The following is a 21150-nucleotide window of genomic DNA, read 5'->3' as shown; positions in this document are numbered from 1 at the left end:
GGGCCCTTTGCCAGTCACTTTCTGTAAATCCATGATTTTCTCCAGTCCTCCCAGTGTCCACCATGGAGCAAGCATAGTTGCTTCAGATACCTATGTGATGCTCATAAGCTAGATGATGCTCGAAGATAGTCACAACTTGCCCAAGGATTGTACAAGGACAGTAAGTGGTTGAGCTGTGATTTGAACCCAGGTCTTTGTGACTCTAGAATCATGTGCTTTCTATTTGACCAAGACGTGCATGCTCACTCAGTCGTGTCTGACTTTTTGCAACCCCATGGACTGCAGCCTGCCAGGCTCCGCTGTCACTGGGATTTTCTTGGTAAGAATACTGGAGTGGATTGCCATTTCCTCTTCCAGGGTATCTTCCTAACCCAGGGATCCAACTTGTGTCTCCTGCATTGGCAGGCAGATTCTTTACCACTGAGCCACCAAGACAGGTGACTGGTGAAGGGGAGGTGGGGAGGGAAGAGATGAAGATGGGATGGCTTATTTGGGGGATGGTGCCTTCTCTACAGGGTGAGGTCGGGTTCATCCCAGCAGTTCTTGGTTTCCTTGAGGCCTCTGCCTGCTTAGCCTCTGCACTTTGCTGACCTTCCCTAGAACTCCCTGGCTCCTTGATGCCTTCACAGCCTCCTGCTCTGCTGGGTGCTAGGGGCAGGCCTGGAGGTGTGTGCTGAGGCAGAGGAGCAATGGGAGAGGAGAGGAGAGGAGACATGCTTCATGCAGTAGTTGCAGGAAGGAGACCCCCCACCCCCAGTCTGGCAGCCCCCACGGAGGAAGTGCTCTGGGGAGGCCACAGGATACAGCTTCTGAGGGTCCTGGGTGCCACTGATCCTCTGCACAGCCTCGGCCCAGAGTTTGATTAGCTGGGCCTGGCTCTCCTGGTTACCCAACAGGCCGGCTGGCCAGGGGCCAGGCTGCAGTGGGGAGGCTCCCTGGCACCTCCTCTTGCTTTCACTCCCAGCTGGTAAACAGCAGAGCAGGAGCCAGACATGCCTCAGCCTCGTGACTGCAGCCCACTCCCCCCAACGTGGTGCACGTGGCACCTGGCGTGGAGAGGCGGGTAGCTGTCCCCTCCTGGGCCTGCCTTCCCATCTCGCCATCCTCCACTCATGCCCCACCCTGGAGCTTCACGCTCGGCTCCCAGCGGCACCCCCATTCCCAGGTGGCTCCCAGAGTCTCTGAGGGCTGCAGCTTACAGGACAGAGGTTAGAAGTAGAGAAGGACTTTCCAGCTCCCAGGATGGTTGACAAGGGGGTAGGGAGTGAGGAAGAGTGAAGTGGAAACTTTTGGGGACCTTCTCGTACCGAGAGTCTGAGGGCGTGTGTCTGTGTCTCTGAGACTCTGATTATCCTCATGTCCTTTTGGTAAATGCATGGCCCACGCATCTGTGTACACTTCTCTGCACAGAACAGGATGTTGGTCTGTTTTGGGGTGCAGCCCCTTGGGCAGGCTTCAGTAAGCAAAGCTCTCTGAAGAACCCCCAGGCAGATCAATGGAGCCAGTGAGAGGCAGGGGCCAGGGGCACTGGGAGTGCTGCTCTGCCAGCCCCTCCCCACCCACAGTTGGCTTTGCGTCCACTCAGGACCCTCTCTCTGTGTTTCCCTCTGCCAACCCCCCATGCCTGAGGCTCTTCTGTTTTCTGTGCTTCATCTCTCTCTTTTCTTTTCTTTAAGCCTCCTTTCCTTTCTGACTCTGGGTCTCTCAGGATCCTTCCTGATCTCCCAAGCATGGGCACAGAGCAGAGGCCATGCAGAGCGCCTGGCAATGGGCACTTGGCCCTGGCATGGTGCCAGGCAGCCCTGCCTGCCCCAGATACCACGGGTCTGGTTGCCTCTCTCAGCCCCGCCGCTTCGGGTCACTGTGTAAGGTGGGGGAGGAAGTGACTGGTGGTTGGGAAGACAGGGTCCTCCTAGACCTAAGCTAGTTACACACTTCCTGGACATTTCTACCCCTTCCTTGCCCTAAGCATGGATGTCTGGTGTTCTTTCTCCCTGGGGCAAGAAGGTAATTCACCCTTTTGGGAAGTCCCCTCGTGCCTACCCCTCCTCTCTTCTGCTCCAATCACAGCCCCCTTTCTGGAGGAATCCAGAATGCCTCTTCTTTCAGAGCAGGGCATTGGTTATTTCCTCCTCACATTTTTATGCAAGGAAGAGGCTGATTGGGATCAGAGAATCATTTCACCCGCCACGTGCCCAAGTTCCCTTATCAGGGGAATCTGAAAGTGAGGGGCAAGCAGCCTAGAGGGGGTGGAGGGTGGTGGTGGCGGCTTGGAACTGGGGAACAGTCACCAACTTCTCTTTCCCTTCTTCCCCACCCCTAAACCACAGAAACCACTTAAAGCTCAGGGCAGGCCTGCCCTCCTGGGGGGGCCTGGGGTGGAAAGGTGGAAAGTACGGGGACCTGGGCAGCCTGCATGCCACATACTACCTCAGCTCCATCCTTCGAGGCCCACCCCTCTGGCAAGCCTGACCCAGAGATTAGGAACACTTTCCTCTAGGTCCTCCCTAAGAGGTCCATGCCTGGGGAGAACTCAACGCACTGGAGTGACTCGGGAAGGGGGCCCAGGCCCCTCAACCATGAAAGAAAAGACATCCCACTTCTATAAACACCTCAGTCACCAGCTCTCCCCTTTCCTGTCACAAAGGCCACTGTATGTGGAGGGACAGTAGAAATGTGGCCCTAGTTCCTGGCCCTGAACGTTCCATGTCCCCCTGCCTGTCAGTTAGCATTTGTGGTCATTTAGGCTTGGATGCAGCAAGGAGCGTTGAAAAGCAGGAGCTCTGATTTTTGGAGCCAAAAGACAGATAAGAATGCAGCCTACTATTATCAGGCCTCAATTACCACATCATTAAAAGGGGGACAATAGGTTCAGGATGGGGGACACAGGGACACCCATGGCTGATTCACGTCAATGTATGGCAAAACCACTACAATATTATAAAGTAATTAGCCTCCAATTAAAATAAATAAGTTAATTAAAAAAATAAAAGGAGGACAATAATATCAGTCCAGACTTGTGTCTGAACATACTTTGAGGCCAGAGCAGTCTGCACACTGGAGGGAGTCTTTGGATCTTAGTGGCCCCAGGGCATGCTTTTGTGGCTTTAGCTCGCCAGGAAGTTCCTCCTGAGACTCTGTGGTCCCCAGGGTGTGGGGAGGGGAAGGTTGCCGCTGTGGACGCTGAGTGAACTGCTCCTGACTGGAATGGACTTGAATTCTCACCTCTCAGCCACCTCTGAGCAGCAGTAGGAGGTGAGGAGGAAGCCACAGTCCTGAAATTTCCCTGCAGCCAGGGCTGCTCCTCAGGCAGGTTTACTTAACCTCTCCGATCTATCTGCTCGGTCAAATAGGAACAGAACCCACCTTTCTGAGTGGTTGCAATGATTAACTGGCATAATGAGTAAAATACAGGACCTACGGGTACAAAGTACTGTGGTTAAAAAGAAATGTTTCAGTCTCTCTCTCTCTTTCCATTCCTCCCTTCTTCTCTCTGTCTGACTTCCTTCCTTTGCCCCTTTCCTGCTTCAATTTTCTCTAAAACAGATTACCAAGTAACATTTTTACATTTTGCTTATTCATTTTGTAACTTGTCTGATTCCCATTTCTGTTTTTTTTTTCAGTGTTTATTTATTAATTGGAGTATGATTGCTTTCAATATTGAGTTGGTTTCTGCCATACATCAACATGAATCAGCCATAGGTATACATATGTCCCCTCTCTCTTGAACCTCCCTCCCACCCCTCTAGGTTGTCACAGAGCTCCAGGTTGAGCCCTCTGTGTCATATAGCAACTACCCATTAGCTAGCTATTTTACATGTGGTAATGTATACGTTTCAGTGCTACCCTCTCAATTCATCCCAGCCTCTCCTTTCCTTCCCTGTGTCCACAAGCTTGTCCTTTATGCTGTGTCTCTATTGTGCCTGCATGCTAAGTCACTTCAATTGCGTTAGACTCTTTGTCACGCTATGGACTGTAGCCCCCAAGGCTCCTCTGTCCAAGGGATTCTCTAGGGTTCTTTACCGCTAGCTCCACCTGCGAAGCCCTGAGTCTCGATTGCTGCCCTGCAAATAAGTCCATCGCTACCATTTTTCCAGATTCCATATATATGTGTTGATATCAATATTTATCTTTCTGTTTTGGACTGACTCCATTCTGTGTAACAGCTCCCGTTTCTGTTCTGATCACTGCTGTATCCAAAGCCCAGCACCTGCCATGTGTGTATGTGCTAAGTTGCTCAGTCGTGTCTGACTCTGTGCGACCCCATGGACTGCAGCACACCAGGCTTCCCTGTCCAACACCAACTCCCGGAGCCTACTCAAACTCATGTCCATTGTATCGGTGATGCCATCCAACCATCTCATCCTCTGTCGTCCCCTTCTCCTCCCATCACTTCATGGCAAATAGAAGGGAAACAATAGTAACAGTGACAGACTTTATTTTCTTGGGCTCCAAAATCACTGCAGATGGTGACTGCAACCATGAAATTAAAAGACACTTGCTCCTTGGAAGAAAAGCTATGACCAACCTAGACAGCATATTAAAAAGCAGAGACATTACTTTGCCAACAAAGGTCTAGTCAAAACTAAACTCTGGACTTTCCAGTAGTGAGAGTTGGATGTGAGAGTTGGATCATAAAGAAGGCTGATCACTGAAGAACTGATGTTTTTGAACTGTGGTGTTGGAGAAGACTCTTGAGAGTCCCTTGGACTGCAAGGAGATTAAATCAGTCAATCCTAAAGGAAATCCTGAATAGTCCTGAATATTCATTGGAAGGATTGATGCTGAGGCTGAAGTTCCAATACTTTGGCCACATGATGGGAAGAAATGACTCATTGGAAAAGACCCTGATGCTGGGAAAGATTGAAGGCAGGAGGAGAAGGGGAGAACAGAGGATAAGATGGTCAGATGGCATCACCAGCTCGATGGACATGAATTTGAGCAGGCTCCGGAGTTGGTGATGGACAGGGAAACCTGGCGTGCTGCAGTCCTTGGGGTCAAAAAGAGTTGGACACGACTGAGTGACTGAACTCAATGGACCAGATGCCATGATCTTCTTTTTTTGAATGTTGAGTTTTAAGCCAGCTTTATCACTCTCCTCTTTCACTTGCACCAAGAGGCTATTTTCTCTTATGGCTTTCTGCCATAAGATGGTGTCATCTGCAATGAATATTAAGGGTTGATTTCCTGTAGGATTGATTGGTTTGATCTTGCTGTCCAAGGGACTCTCAAAAGAGTCTTCTCCAGCACCACTATAGTGAGGTGACTGAGAGCTCAGACTCTAAGGCCAGACTGTGGTTTAAATCCTAGTTCTATCCCTCACTGGATTAGTAAAACTTGAGGTCACACTGGATAACAATATTAACAATAGTACTTAACTCTCATGGGAGTTGCTTACAAGTTGTTGGATAAGATTCCTTGCATGCTGCTGCTGCTGCTGCTAAGTTGCTTCAGTCGTGTCCGACTCTGTGCGATCCCGTAGACAGCAGCCCAGCAGGCACCTCTGTTCACAGGATTCTTCAGGCAAGAATACTGGAGTGGGTTGCCATTTCATGGCGATCATATTTTTTGTAGCTGTTAGTGCTTAATATTAGTTGATCAATGCTACCACCTGGTGGACATCTGGAGCAGGATTTTCCCTGGCCTGGGGGACTGGGGAGGGACCTAATCAGGGGAGGGAGAAAGAATGGAGGAGCATGGGGGCTGTGTGTGTGTGTGTGTGTGTGTGTAATGCTAGCATTATATATGCTGAGGTTTATATAGGTAACGAAGGCTTGGCCCTGGTTATGGGCACTTGGCAAAGTGAGAAATGGCCCAAGGGGGTGGGAAAAACAAGCTGGGTTGGCACGGTGTCTCCCTCCCTCCCTCTCCTCCTCCCTGTTTTCCTCTTCCAAGCCTGCCCCGAGCCAAGAGGAACCAGCTTCAGAGAAGGAGGGGTGAGAGAGAAGAAGGTCACTGCTGACGTCAGGGACATTCAGGTAGGAGGTAAATACACTGTGACCTACACGTATCCATCTTCCACATTCTGCCCCTACTCACCTGGGTAGCCTTTTCTGAGCATCCATGAGAATAGCTCTCACAGTCCGGTGGGACCCCCTCTGCCCCCAGGACCTCAATCCCTGTGACCTTATATCTTGGTCTTTCAGCACTCAAGTGCGGCTTTACTCCCCAGGGAGGCCTAGGTATGGCAGGAGCAGGCAGGAGAGAGGATCCCTAAAGGCATAGTTTGCTAGTCTGACATCCTCTGACTCACTCCCAAGACCCAGAAATTTCATCTCTCTCTTCAGATCAGATGTGGGTGTGAGTGGGGTGCTAGATGGGTGGGGAGTGTTGATTTCCCCTGTGCACCCCCCAGGAACCCCCAGGGGAAGGAGAGTTATGCGGGCTTCAGTCACAGAGCTTTTCAGTGATTGGAGGGCCCCCTGAAGGGATAGGGGCCTTGTTGAGCAGGGACTTCGGACCCACTCAGGTCAGACCTAGTGAACTAGTGTCTGAGTCAGGAACAGAGCTCAGGATTCTTTCCCTGTGTTTAACAAGCTCATCCAGCATTTCTGATGTCTGGTAATTGTGATACTCAAATTCAAGTTTGAGAGCCACTTCTTAAGGTCTGCTCCAAATCAGAAAACCTGAATGAACTTCCTCCATCCCTTGTAGGGCCAGGGCAGAGGGAGGAGGGCAGGCTGCAGATCTGACAGCGCAAAGTGCAAACAAGGGGAGACAGATATTTTATTTGCAAAAATAAATACATGCTGGGCAGATGGAAAGAATGGAGACTGTAGACCCGGTGGAGCCCTCCTGAGGAAGAGACAGTCTCTCAGGCTACAGGCTGAGATGGGCAGGCACCAGGGAAGCCCCGGGACCTAGCCCAGCACCCAAGGGCGGCAGCAGGGCAATCAGGGGCGTCTCACACTCCCCCAGCAGCACGTCCCTGCGGAATCCTGCGCCCCTGTCCAGCACCTTGGCCCTCAGACTGTGGGCGGCCAGGTCCGGCGGGCCGAGCCCATCGAAGAAAAAGTCCTCATTGAAGATGGGGTTGGTGCTGCATTTGACCACTCGGCTTCGCTGGCCCCGCGGCCGGGCGCGCGGCCGCAGCCTCAGCACCACGCAGCAGCCGCCGCCGCCGCTCCCGGGGCCGGCCCGCGACCGCGGCAGGCCCTCAGCGCTCACCAGGCGCAGCCGCAGCCGCCCGGGCCCGGCCGGGTACTCGGCGGAGAGCCGCAGCTGCCCTCCCCGGGGCTCGAGGTGCAGCACGCTCTCCTGGGTCGGCCGCAGTTGGCAGCACAAGAAGTCGAGGTGGAAGAGGGGCGGCGTGGGCGGTCCCGCGCGGCGCGAGGCGTGTGGGCTACTGCCCGCCGAGCTCGCCTGCACCCGGGACAGCGAGCGCGGCCGGGGCCGGTCAGGGCCTGGCCGCGGCGAGCCGAAGGGCGACGAATCCGGCGACGAGGCCGTGTCGCTGTCGGGGGCCTGGCAGAGGCGCAGGTCCGGGGCGGAGACGTGCAGCCGGGACGGCGCGGGGGGCAGCCCGCCGGCGGGGGTGGGCGGTGGCCAGTGGAACAGGGACTCGCGCCGGCGCGTGTGCGGGCTCTCGGGCAGGAAAGCCCAGCCTTCGCGGCCCGCCAGGTGTGGCAGCGAACAGGTCGCGGGGAGGCCGCGCCCGCCGCTGTGGGGCAGCGCGCCGCCTGGGTCCCGGAGCCGCGGCGGGATAAAGAACTGTGGGATGCGATCCGGAGTGAGGACGTTGGGGCAGGGGTGAGCCAGCGGGCACGGGGTGCGGCGCTTAGGAAACAAACTGGAGGGCGCCCATCGGGCCCTGGGCTCCGCGGCCCCTGCCCTGTAGCCAGCTTTCTCCAAGAGCCACATGAGGCGGCGGCGGTGGTGGTGGAGTGCTGAAAGTCCGAATTCCACGAGGCCGAGAGGATCCGAGTCCAGCGTGGAGGCTTGGGCAAGGAAAGAAGGGGAGCCCAAGGTGAATGATGCTGCAAACGTACACCGGGTGAGCTGCTGCCGCTCCCTTCTTTGGGGGCCCAACCGGCGCACTAGGCCCTTTTTGAGCGGCAAAAACAAAGGGCGACAAAGTCTGGGGGTCCGGAGAGAAATGGAGTCCAGGGCTAGACAGTCAGGCCTCGGACATACGAGTACACAGAGTCCCCCACTGCTTTCACTGGTACTAAAGATGTACACCCACTTCAGAGTGAGAAGGCCTAACGCACCCACTGGAACCCTAGACTCCTATTAGAAGAATCGAGTTAACACCACGTTATCAAAAGGTCTGTAGTCTCAAACACTGACCCAGAGCTGAAACTCCCTCATATTCACTCTCCTCCTCAAGAGACACCGCGGCCCTAGGGGAGGGGGGGGGTGTTACCCGCTTCTCCCATGCCCATTCCGGAACACTGGGGCTCTCCTCCAGGGTCTGATCTGGCGCCGCTTGGGACTCCCTCCACTCCCCTCCCCACCCCCACCCCTTGGCTCCCGTTCCTTGCGGCTGCGCAAGTTTCTGCAGGTTGAGCCATCCTTCGTCCCTCGCCCCACTTGTATCCTCTTGCTCCTCCCTCGCCTTCCGGGGTCGTTCCAGGCCAGAAACAACCTGCCTGCACATCTGACTGCTGCCCCGAGAGCACCCGCGGCCTGCTCAAGAAGAGCACCTCTTGGGGGCACAGGATGCCACCCCCGACTTAAGCCCTGGCTGTCCGGCTCCCTACCTCCCAGTCCTACCGCATCCCGAGTCTGCAGCGGACCAAGTAGTTGGGCTGCCCCTCCCACTCTCCACTCCTTTTCTCCCTAGGAAACCGCTGAGCACAAAGACAGCATTGATTCTCCGTCACCTTCTGACCTGATTCCGGGAGGCCCTCCGCAGCGCGCTTACCGCCCGGCTCACCGCACTCCCAGGGAGCGCGATGTTCTGACTTTCTGTCTGAGAGTCTGAGCTCCAAAGCAATGGGCTCGGCCTGGCGCCCAGAGTTCAGGCCTCACCTGTGGGCCGCCTCTGGGTCCTGGCGTCGGACCAGGAGCCGTTCGAAGCCGGGAGGGGAACAACTTCCTCTCCAGCTTGCTCCCCCAGCCCAGTCCTGGGAGGAGCTGGCAGGGGCCTCCGTTGTCTACGTACGACCTCTTTTCCTGGATAAACACAGCTCTGTCTTTGAGTCCATCAGCCCGGCCTTCTTAACTCTTTCCTTCAGGTTTCTAGCAGCAAGCCAGCCCTGTGCCCTGGGGCCTTCTCTGCTGGGAGTTGGGGAGGGCTGCTGTGAAAAGGGAGACAGCCATTCGTTTGCAGTGGCCTCCATCCCTTAATGCTACCCGGGCACCACCCAACCCTCCTAGGTGAAACCTACAGCCCTGACCACACAAACGGTAACTTCTGCAAAGCCCTCCCTGCTGGAATCCTGTCTTGGCCCCCATTGTTTAGTTCTGGAAACATCCCAGTTGCTCCCAAACACAGTGACTGCAGTGACTGGTTCTTTGAATTACACTGGACCAGGGAAAAGTGACCAAGCTGGAAATATCTGGACATAGAGACACTGAGGACAGAGCTGTTTCCATCAGTGAGCAGAGGTCAGGCTTGTCAGATGTGTGTTAAACTGTAAACATAGTGTCTCCCCCTTCCTTCCTGTCCTTGAAGGCAGATTCTAGGAAACACAGGCCACCACTGGCAAGATGAGACCATCAGCTGTACTTCAGGAACACTCACCATCCTTCATTCCCGCCTTAGGACATTCATCTTCGAGGACCACTTCCCCTTCACCCTTCAGATCTGGAGGTCCTCAATGACATTCTCCCATTGAAATTAGGATGTTCTGTTGTCTGCTTTCATAGTGCCCCATACTTCTCCCTTATGGCCCTGTTCAGTTTCTTTTTTTGTGTGTGTGATTTATTTCTGTGACTGTTTAATATCCTCTTCCCTTAGTAGACTGTAAGCATCACAAAGACAGTGCTTAGAACAAGTCAGATGCTCAGTCAGAATTGTGAATGAATGAATGATATTAAGCAGGTGGCTCAGCCAGTAAAGAATCTGCCTGCGATGCGGGAGACCTGGGTTCCATCCCTGGGTCAGGAAGATTCTCTGGAGAAGGGAAAGGCTACCCACCCCAGTATTCTTGCCTGGAGAATTCCATGGACAGAGGAGCCTGGCGGGCTACAGTCCATGGGGTCTCAAAGAGTCAGTCACAACTGAGTGACTAACATTTTCACTTCAAGCAGAATTGTATCTGAATTAGTTCATTTATCCCTTCATTGTGTTAAATGCTGGGGATACATAGAAGGGGGAAGCAGACAGACGATAAGGACAGCAACAAGGCAAATTGTGAAATTCGGGAAATGAACAAGATTATTATTTTGACATCTGATACTTAAGAGTCTTCAGGGAGCAAAAGTGTCCTTTATGGAGATGACTGGCAGCACCCAGACCCTTCAATCCAAAGGCTTCTGACTTAGCTCAGCCTTGGTGTCGTTTCTGGGGACAGTGGTCTGTGTGGAATGCTGCAGCCAAGAACTTGCAGCTGTGGCATCAGTCAGGCTGGGGATTTGAGCCCTGGGACTTAATGTATGACCTCTGGCATGTAACTTAATCTCTCAGGAGTTCTTCTTTCCCATCTGAAAAACGGAGAGAAAATATCTAAACTTCAGAGTTAGCATGAAGGTTAAGATCATACATAGAGGTTTTCCTGGTGGTCCAGTGGTTAAGAATCCACTGGCCAGTTCAGGGGACACGGGGTTCCATCCCTGGTCCGGGAAGAGCCCACAGTCTGAGGGGTAGCTAAGCCCATGTGCCACAATTACTGAACCCTTGTGTTGTAACTACTGAAGCCCATGCACTTAGAGCCTGTGCTCTGCAACAGGAGAAGCCACTGCCATGAGAAGCCCACGCAGTGCAACTAGTAGCCCGCATTTACTGCAACTAGAGAAAGTTCATGCATAGCAATGAAGACCCAGGGAATTAAACAGAAATTAAAAAAAAAACAAAAACAAACAAACAAAAAAAACCCTAAAACTAAAAGAGTGAAAAAGATCATACTTGGGTATCAGTTAGACTGACTTCTGCTACAAGCACATGAAAACAGAAACCCCAATTCAATCTTACTTGACAATAAGGACATTTTTGTCTTCTGTGATAAGTTCAGAGGAAGGGTAGGATTCAGGGAAGTTTGATTCTTTAGTTTCATTCATCCATCCATCCATAGTTATTGACTACCTACCACATGCCAGGCACTGTGTACTAGACTCTGAGGATATAGCAGAGAACAGAGAAATCTTCTGGCCAAATGGAATTTATACTTTTGTGGGAGAAGAAAAACCATAGACAAAAATGAATCAGTAAAAAATACAGCTTGTCAGATGAAAATCAGTGTCGGGGAGAAAATTAAAGTAGGGGAGGATCATAGAGGGTGTCAGGAGAGCATACAATTTTAAATAGTGGGGTCAAGGATGGCCATCTTGAGAATGTAACATTTCAGTAATGATATGAAGGAAGGAGAAAGGAAAGCATTCTAAGCAGAAGGAATTGAAATGCAAAGTCCCTGCAGCAGAAGCATGCCTGGAGTGTTTAAGGGGGCAGAGTCCAGTGTAGCTGGAACAGAATGAATGATGGGAAGATGACCTTAGAGAGACAGTAAGGTCAGAATCTTATGGGGCTTGAAGCCACTGTAACAGTTTTAGCTTTTCCTTGTGGTGAGCTAAGGAGTGATACCACTTGACTTATGCATTAAAAAGGTTGCTCTAGCAGCTGTGTTGAGAGTAGAATGAGAGGGATAAGGGCATAAGTAGGGAAAACAGATAAAAGAATATTGAAATAATCTTTGCACAAGATGATTGGGGCGTGGATCAGCATTGTAGTAGTCAGTTTCTGGCTACATTCTGAAGATAGAATCAACAGGATTTCATGATGGATCCATCCTTATCTAAAGAGAATTATCCAAGGTTTTTGGCTCTAACAGTTGGAAGAATGGAGTTGCCATTTGCTGAGGGGGAAAATATGAGGAGCTCAATTTTAGATCTGAAGCTGAAGCTCCAATACTGTGGCCACCTGATGTGAAGGGCTGACTCATTAGAAAAGACCCTGGTTCTGGGAAAGATTGAAGGCAGGAGGAGAAGGGATGATAGAGGACGAGATGGTTGGATGGGATTACTGACTCACTGGACATGAGCATGAGCAAGCTCTGGGAGATGGTGAAGGACAGGGGAGCCTGGTGTGCTGCAGTCCATGGGGATGCAAAGAGTCAAACACAACCGAGCGACTGAGCAACAATTTTAGATCAGTTAAACTTGAGCTGTCTGTTAGACATCTAAATGGAGATACTGACTAGAGGGATGGAATTGGGTGGGAGGTAGGAGGGAGGTTCAAGAGGGAGGGGACATATGTATGTTGCTGCTGCTGCTAAGTTGCTTCAGTCGTGTCCGACTCCGTGTGACCCCATAGATGGCAGCCCACCAGGCTCCCCTGTCCCTGGGATTCTCCAGGCAAGAACACTGGAGTGGGTTGCCATTTCCTTCTCCAATGCATGAAAGTGAAAAGTGAAAGTGAAGTCGCTCAGTCGTGTCCGACCCTCAGCGACCCCATGGACTGTAGCCTTCCAGGCTCCTTCGTCCGTGGGATTTTCTAGGCAAGAGTACTGGAGTGGGGTGCCATTGCCTTCTCCAGGACATATGTATAGCTATGGCTGATTCATGTTGATGTATGGCAGAAAACAACACAATATTATAAAGCAATTATCCTTCAGTTAAGAATAAATAATTAAAAAAATGGAGATGTTGAGTAAGCAGGTAGATGTGTGAATCCAGAGCTTAAGGAGAGGCCCAGACTGGAAGTATAAATGTGGGCACCGAGAGAAATGTAAATGGAATTTAAAGTCAGAAGACTTGATAAACTGTAGGTAGAAAAGAAAAGCCATCCAACAACTGAGTCCCAGATGCCCCAGCAGAGTGGGAGAGGAGGAGGATGGTAAAGAATCTGCCTGCAGTGCAGGAGATCCAGGTTCGATCCCTGGGTCAGTAAGATCCCCTGAAGTAGGGAATGGCAACCCACTCCAGTATTCTTGCCTGGAGAATTCCGTGGACAGAGGAGCCTGGTAGGCTACAGTTCATGGGGTCGAAAAGAGCTGGACGCGACTGAGCAACTAACAGTAACTTAGGATAGTGATCATGACTTTCAAGTGAGACTGGACAGGAAGGTTGTGTAGGTTTTCTCCAGCTGTGCTCAGCTGTGCTGTGTGTAGGGGGGAAATGGGCAGAGATTTGGATTTAGCCAGTATTGTGCTCAATCTCTGACTGTTCATTTTCCTCCTTCCTCTTGCCTTCCGTTTTCTCTTCTTGGTAGATATTAAATTAAGGGGGCATGCAAGGTTGTACACTAGCTAGGCTGTACACCAGTGGGACTGTAAACTGACCGTAGACAATCCACAATCTGACTGTATTAGTCTGGGTCTGGTAAGGAAGACAGTCTTCTCTCTGGTGTCTCAGACAATAAAGAATCTGCCTGCAATGCAGGAGACCTGGGTTCGACCCCTAGGTCAGGAAGATCCCCTGGAGAAGGAAATGGCTACACACTCCAGTATTCTTGCCTGGAGAATTCCATGGTCAGAGGAGCCTGGCAGGCTACAGTCCATGGGGTTGCAAGCAGCTGTTAGGTGGTTCAACAGAGGGCATTTATCACAGGGAACCTGTCACCAAGGTGGTGGAAAAATAAAAATGGCAAAACAGGAAGGTGAGGGCTGTCTAGCAGGATCTGTAATCATGGATCTACAAAACTACTTGTAGGATCTACGCCACTACTTGAGTTGCCTCTCAAAACAGAAAAGGGTGAGAAATACCCTTACATCTCCTGACTTCCCGCTTTCCAGTCTGCCACCAGAGCCTTTCAAAGCCGATGACAAAGGAGACTGGGAAATGTAGATTGCAGGCACTGGGCCTCTGCAGTCCGAGCAGAGTAGGACGAGGGTGGGGATCTGAGAGCACTCACTCAAATTACTGGCACATCAGGGAGCTGAAAGCTGACTTAATTAGAACAATAAGACATCAGACCTGGAACTTGGAGGTCACCTCATCTACTCTTTCATTTTTATAGAGCAGGAAACAGACCCCAAAAGAAATGATGTGCCAAAGAGTAGCAGAGATGAGACTAGAACCCAGATCTTCTATCTTAAAGAACCTCTGTTCTTTCTTGTACTCCAGGGGTCTTCATTATTAAGCAGAATTTCTTCGTTGAATGAGGACCCACAGGGTGGCTTCCCCTCCTCCCAGCACCATTGCTGCCACTCAAGAACTTTATAGGTGACCTGGGACTTTGACCTCCTTTTTCTTGCCAGTGCCACTGTAGAAGGACACTTAGAGGACTGGGCAGTACAGAGTGCTTTCCTGGGTTCAAGCCAGAAGAAGAGACACAGAGGGGAGAGACTTTTCCTTCAGGTCAGCAGACAACTACAAGACTCCCTGGGCTTTCGGGTTAAATTGTCCCTTGTCCTTGAGCAGTGGCCTCAGGCAGCATAACTTGGCCACCCGCACCCACTGCAGGTACTGGCAGGTGATAGGACTGGTGACACACTATGTCTTGCAGCTCTGGCTCCTCACCCAGGACCCTTGATGATAACCTAACTCTCTGATCTTAGTTTCAGGAAGACCTTAGGGGGAGCTGATATGAGCTATTGATAGCCCTTGCTTTCGGAACTGGTTAGTCTTATAATTGCTTTATTCACTCTTTGGTTTCTCTTGGCCCTTGATTCAGATATTTGGAGAACACATATCCTTTGCTTCAAGCAAAATAAGCTCCCACATTTGCCTGGATGGCCTGTTGGATTCCACCCCATATACCTGAGTAGTAGTTGCATTCCAGATGAATGCACTACACATGGAATTGGCTTTTAAAGTGTGGAGGTGGCACCTCCCCTTGTTTCTGCCTAGAAAGCTGCAATACTTCACCCTCTGTGAGAAGAGAGGCATCTGTCGATGCTCTCAATGCTAGAGAAGCATTCCAGCAGCTGGCGATCTTGTTTCCATTCTGGAGATCCCTGCCTGCCCCCCAGGCCTTTTCCCATCAAGGCTGTCACTCCCAGCCTGTCTGTGGGTCTTGCCTGAGACCCTCCTCCTTCTGTATGTTTTGCAGCTTATGCTTGTTTTCTGCTAGAAACTGGCCCCAGTGGAGAAGTGACAGGGTGTATCGAACCTCTGCCATCCTCAGCACTTGTCTTCCAAAGTCATCCTGAGTGTTGACATCCAGTTGCCAACTGAGAAAAGAAAGAAGCAAGTTATATATGAGTTTTCAAATACAACTGTTTTGGTTTTCTTCCTTTTCTTGACTGTATGGGAAAGATGGAATATATTTCTTCTCTTGGAAGTGTTTAAATGACACAAAGACAGAAATATAGATCAATGGAACAAAATAGAAAGCCCAGAGATAAATCCACGCACCTATGGACACCTTATTTTTGACAAAGGAGGCAAGAATATACAATGGAGAAAAGACAATCTCTTTAACAAGTGGTGCTGGGAAAACTGGTCAACCACTTGTAAAAGAATGAAACTAGAACACTTTCTAACACCATACACAAAAATAAAATCAAAATGGATTAAAGATCTAAACATAAGACCAGAAACTATAAAGCTCCTAGAGGAGAACATAGGCAAAAAACTCTCCGACATAAATCACGGCAGGATCCTCTATGACCCACCCCCCAGAATATTGGAAATAAAAGCAAAAATAAACAAATGGAACCTAATTAAAATTGAAAGCTTCTGCGCAACAAAGGAAACTATAAACAAGGTGATAAGACAGCCCTCAGAATGCGAGAAAATGATAGCAAATGAAGCAACTGACAAAGGGTTAATCTCAAAAATATACAAGCAACTCCTGCAGCTCAATTCCAGAAAAATAAATGACCCATTCAAAAAGTGGGCCAAAGAACTAAACAGACATTTCTCCAAAGAAGACATACAGATGGCTAACAAACACATGAAAAGATGCTCAACATCACTCATTATCAGAGAAATGCAAATCAAAACCACAATGAAGTACCATTTCACGCCAGTCAGAATGGCTGCTATCCAAAAGTCTGCAAGCAATAAATGTTGGAGAGGGTGTGGAGAAAAGGGAACCCTCTTACACTGTTGGTGGGAATGCAAACTAGTATAGCCACTATGGAGAACAGTGTGAAGATTCCTTGAAAAACTGGAAATAGAACTGCCTTATGACCCAGCAATCCCACTGCTGGGCATACACACCAAGGAAACCAGAATTGAAAGAGACAGTGTACCCCAATGTTCATTGCAGCACTGTTTATAATCGCCAGGACATGGAAGCAACCTAGAGGTCCATCAGCAGACGAATGGGTAAGAAAGCTGTGGTATATATACACAATGGAGTATTACTCAGTCATTAAAAAGAATACATTTGAATCAGTTCCAAGGAGGTGGATGAAACTGGAGCCTATTATACAGAGTGAAGTAAGCCAGAAAGAGAAACACCAGTACAGTATACTAACGCATATATATGGAATTTTGAAAGATGGTAATGAGAATCCTGTATGCGAGACAGCAAGAGACACAGATGTATAGAACAGTCTTTTGGACTCTGTGGGAGAGGGTGAGGGTGGGATGATTTGGGAGAATGGCATTGAAACATGTATATTATCATATGTGAAACGAATCCCCAGTCCAGGTTTCAATGCATGAGACAGGATGCTCGGGGCTGGTGCACTGGGATGACCCAGAGGGATGGTGTGGGGAGGGAGGTGGAGAGGGGTTCAGGATGGGGAACACGTGTACACCTGTGGTGGATTAATGTTGATGTATGGCAAAACCAACACAATATTGTAAAGCAATTAGCCTCTAATTAAAATAAATAAATTTATATTAAAAAAATAAATAAATGAAGATTAGGCCCTAGATGGTTGGATGGCATCACTGACTCAATAGACATGAGTTTGGGTAAACTCTGGGAGTTCGTGATGGACAGGAAGGCCTGGCATGCTGCAGTCCATGGGGTCGCAAAGAGTCAGACACAACTGAGTGATTGAACTGAACTGAACTGATCATAACAAAGGACAATAGGTTTTTGGTGTACACTGATTTAGACTCTGGGTTTAATTGGTTTTCAAAGGCAACCATGAAAGCACAAGAGAAAGGTGTTTTTTTGTTTTGTTTTATTGCTGTGACATGCAGCATGTCGGATCTTAGTTCCCCAACTGGGGATCAAATCCATGCCCCCTGCATTGGAAGTGCAGAGTCTTAACCACTGGGCCACTAGGGAAGTCCTTGAGAAAGGATTTTTATGTGAGTATGTTGGGGAGGGAATAGCTGCCACAAGGTTTCTGGCTGTGGCTTCTAGTAAATCTCCAGTTTTTGGAAGGCACTGGATCAAGTCCCTTCAAATCCATGTCAACTGATCTTTTGCTTGTCATTCAAGACTGATGACTTAGGAAGTATGTGGTCTAGTTACTAGAAAGAGAGCCTGATCCACCCACCACTGCTGAATTTGTGTCCAACTCTCTGACCCTGTTCCATGCCACAAAAACCTCGTTTTCTCTGAACCCCCTGAATTTGAATTCTTTACTTGGCAGGATGAGAGTTTGGACACAGACTCACCCTCCTCTGCTGATTCTCCTTTCAAACTGAGGCAGTAGTGGCTAGCTACTTACCAACCCCATTCCCCTTTCTTCCACAACATGGAGTTAGACCATATTTTCCAGCTAACCTTCCTTTCAGTTTGGCGGAGTCTTGTGACTGAGGAAACACAGTGAGGCTTGGTTCTGAAAACCTCCCTGTGATCCTCTCTTCTCTCATTTGGCAACTAGGCGTCAACCCAGGATGACTTTGGAAATTGCGTGTTGAAGATGACAGCTTTTGTCAGTCAGGTTACTGAATGACTGCTAAAAACCAAACACTAGACCTAACATGAATGAAAACCACAGTCTATTTATGAAAAGGGTTAGACTATGGAGATGCAAAGCTTTATCTGTTTCAGCATTTGGCATCACCATACCTAATAAAGGGTGTCCCAGGTGGCTCAGTGGTAAGGATCTGCCTGCCAATGCAGGAGACGGGGTTTTGATCCCTGGGTAGGAAAGACCCCCTGGAGAAGGAAATGGCAACCCACTCTAGTATTCTTGCCTGGGAAATCCCATGCACAGGGAAGCTTGGTAGGTTATAGTCCATGGGGTTGCAAAGAGTTGGACATGACTTATCGGAGAAATGTCAGTAACCTCAGATAGGCAAATGACACTGCTCTTATGGCAGAAAGCAAAGAGGAATTAAAGAGCCTCTTTTTTTTTTTTTTAAAGAGCCTCTTGATGAAGGTGAAAGAGGAGAGTGAAAAAGCTGGCTTAAAACTCAGCATTCAAAAAACTAAGATCATGGCATCCAGTCCCATCACTTCATGGCAAATAGATGGGGAAACAATGGAAATAATGACCAACTTTATTTTCTTGGGCCCCCAAGTCACTGTGGACAGTGACTACAGCCACGAAATTAAAAGACACTTGCTCCTTGAAAGAAAAGCAATGACAAAACTAGACAGCATATTAAAAACCAGAGACATTACTTTGTTGACAAAGGTCCATATAGTCAAAGCTATGGTTTTTCCAGTAGTCATGTATGGATGTGAGAGTTGGACTGTAAAGAAAGTTGAGTGCCAAGGAACTGATGCTTTTGATCTGTGGTGTTGGAGAAGACTCTTGAGATTCCTTTGGACTGCAAGGAGATCCAATCAGTCCATCCTAAATGAAATCAACCCTGATATTCATTGGAAGAACTGATGCTGAAGCTCCAATATTTTAGCCACCTGATGTGAAGAGCTGACTCATTGGAAAAGACCCTGATGCTGGGAAAGATTGAAGGCAGGAGGAGAAGGGGATGACAGAAAGTGAGATAGTTGGATGGCATCACCGACTCAACGGACATGAGTTTGAGCAAACTCTGGGAGTTGGTGATGGACAGAGAAGCCTGGCGTGCTACAGTCCATGTGGTCACAAAGAGTTGGACACTAATGAGCGACTGAATAATGACGCAGCTGTTCTCACATCAAACCTTTCCTCCCTAGAAATGTGCACCAGCCATATCAGTCTTTTTCCTCCTTTACCATTGTTCTCACCTGATGTGTCTGCCATGGCCCCTTGGTTTTGCCGGCTGCTTCACACCTTTCTTTCACTCCAGGTTGGTGCCACTCCAGAGGCCTGCCTTTCACCAGTATCTGGGCCTTCAGCATGCCTTAGCCCCCATGTCTTGGTCAATTTGTTTTCCTGATCCTCACTGTGGCTTATGCAAATCATTGCCCTTCCTCCAGACCTCTTTCTCCACTGGTGGCCTTGCCTCCTACCTCACTGAGAAAGTCAAGGTGCTCCTGTCAACTTCTAATCCTTCTCTGTACCACCCTCCAACTCCTTCCTTCTGGTCTCAGAGTCATGTTGATGTTCTTCTGCCTCCACTTGTGTCCACTTGTGGACATCAGAGTTTTAGTAGTTGTGGCCCACAGGCTTAGTTGCCCCTCAGCACGTGGGATCTTCCAGGACTAGGGATCAAATCCATGTCCCCTGCATTGGCAGGTGGATTCTCGGTTAAGAATCCCTTGGACCTCCAGGAAAGTCCACCATTTGTGCTCTTGATCCAGCCCTAAGACCAGATGGCTATTCTGCGAGATGACACCTCTCTCCTCAATACACTTAAATCTCTTTCTTTAAATAACATAATAACATCAACAAAATTCCCAGAAAGACTCATCTCCATTCAGTTTGTCATTCCCATTCATTTTTCATCTACCACAATCTAGATTTTGCTCCTATCTCCTGGCAAAAAAGACCACCACCTTCCTTACTGCCAAGTCCAAAGGCCTCTTTTTAATTCTTATCCGCTTTCTCTTTAGCATTTGATATTGCTGATCTAACGACGTTCCCACCTGTCCTATTCTTGGCCTCCTTAGTGGGTGTTTGATTCTCTGTCCCAGCTTTAAGCCTTAGTGTGGCCACATGTTCTGTCACTGACCCTTTTCCCTGTCCTTCCTTCCTCTCTCATCTTGTCGCTCTCATGCTCTCTGGCTCCTCCTCACTTTCATTCTGCATAATCTACTCCGTGGGATTCCATGTCAGTTTTTATATTGATGACTTACAGACTGAGTCAGTATGTAATCAATTCTGAGTTCCAAATGATAATATCCAGGGCTCCTGCTGCTGCTCCCCCTATGGTGGAGGTTCCATGGGTACTTCAAGCTCAGTTCGTGAGAAGTTGACCTCAGTATCTCCCTCCACCTCATGCCTGCTCCCCTGTATGCCCAGTGATGCTGCCTGGAACCATCAAGCCAGAAACTGTACTCTTTGCAATATTTTCATATTTCATCTTCATTGCTTTGAACCATGTTAGGTCCTTACTATCTCTTGTTTGGAGCCCCACAGGGATCTCCTAACCAGTGCTCCCACCTTCAGTCTTGCTGACCGCTTATTGTCACCAGAGTCATCTTTCCAAAAAACAAAACTTTATGCCATGCTCCAGCCCAAACCCTTTAAAGGATCCCTGTTTCCTATAAGACAAAGTTCAAGGTCCACTGCTCGGTTTAAGGCACCTTCCATGGCCTGCACCTGCCCTGCCCCCTTCTCTTTCCCTAAACTCCTGCCCACTCAGCACCTTGCTGTTCTCCAAAGTCACTGTACCTTTGCCTGGACTAGCCCCCTGTTCAGAATATCCTCCTCTTCCCTGCCTGCCTGGTGGACATCACTTAACTTTTGAGACTCAGTTCAAGCACAGCTTCCTCTAGAAAACCTCTGATTGCTTTCCTAGAGGAAAGTTGATCTCTCCTTCCTTTGTGTCATAACCAGGGCCTCGGGGTGGGAGGAGCAGACGGGGGTGCTCTGCTCCCCGCCCTGCGCCGTGCATGCTGAGACCAAGGGCCTTGTCTTTCATCACTGTGAGCCTGGCACCTCACCCAGCGCCTGGCAGGCCTCAGTACACTGCTTCCCTTGGTGCTGAATGGGAAAGTGGGTATGTGGGAGGCCCCGGGAGAATCTTGAGTTTCAACTATAGGAGCGTCTTGGACTGAGAACAGGGCTGTGAGACTTTATTTATGCAAGGAAAGCACCCCCCTTCACTTCACCCATTACTTCTTGAGCACCCCTCCCTGCTCTGCGGTGGGTCCCTGGTAGGCAAGGTGGTCGTTGCTAGGCTCTCCTGAAGGCACTGTGT

At 49.6% G+C, this 21150-nt stretch overlaps 1 protein-coding gene across 3 annotated transcripts; it reads right to left on the bottom strand.

The window, feature by feature from the left end:
• Positions 1-6708: 6708 nt before the first annotated feature.
• Positions 6709-10277, bottom strand: C2CD4D (C2 calcium dependent domain containing 4D). Of its 3 annotated transcripts, none has more exons than XM_024989972.2 (2): positions 8826-10277; positions 6709-7937 (listed from the first exon to the last, which is right to left on the bottom strand). In XM_024989972.2, exon 2 carries the CDS (start codon positions 7858-7860, stop codon positions 6820-6822), a length of 1041 nt encoding a protein of 346 aa, XP_024845740.1. In that variant the 5' UTR covers positions 7861-7937; positions 8826-10277; the 3' UTR covers positions 6709-6819. The 3 variants fall into 3 exon arrangements, with proteins under 3 accessions (XP_024845740.1, XP_010801382.1, XP_010801383.1); XM_010803080.4 differs by having other exon boundaries at positions 8834-10277; XM_010803081.4 differs by having other exon boundaries at positions 8974-10277.
• Positions 10278-21150: the final 10873 nt, after the last annotated feature.

This window comes from Bos taurus, chromosome 3, assembly GCF_002263795.3.
Source record: "Bos taurus isolate L1 Dominette 01449 registration number 42190680 breed Hereford chromosome 3, ARS-UCD2.0, whole genome shotgun sequence".
Taxonomy (NCBI): Eukaryota; Metazoa; Chordata; class Mammalia; order Artiodactyla; family Bovidae; genus Bos; species Bos taurus.
The sequence above is the reverse complement of the archived record's forward strand: the minus strand, read 5'-3'. Positions and strand labels throughout refer to the sequence as shown.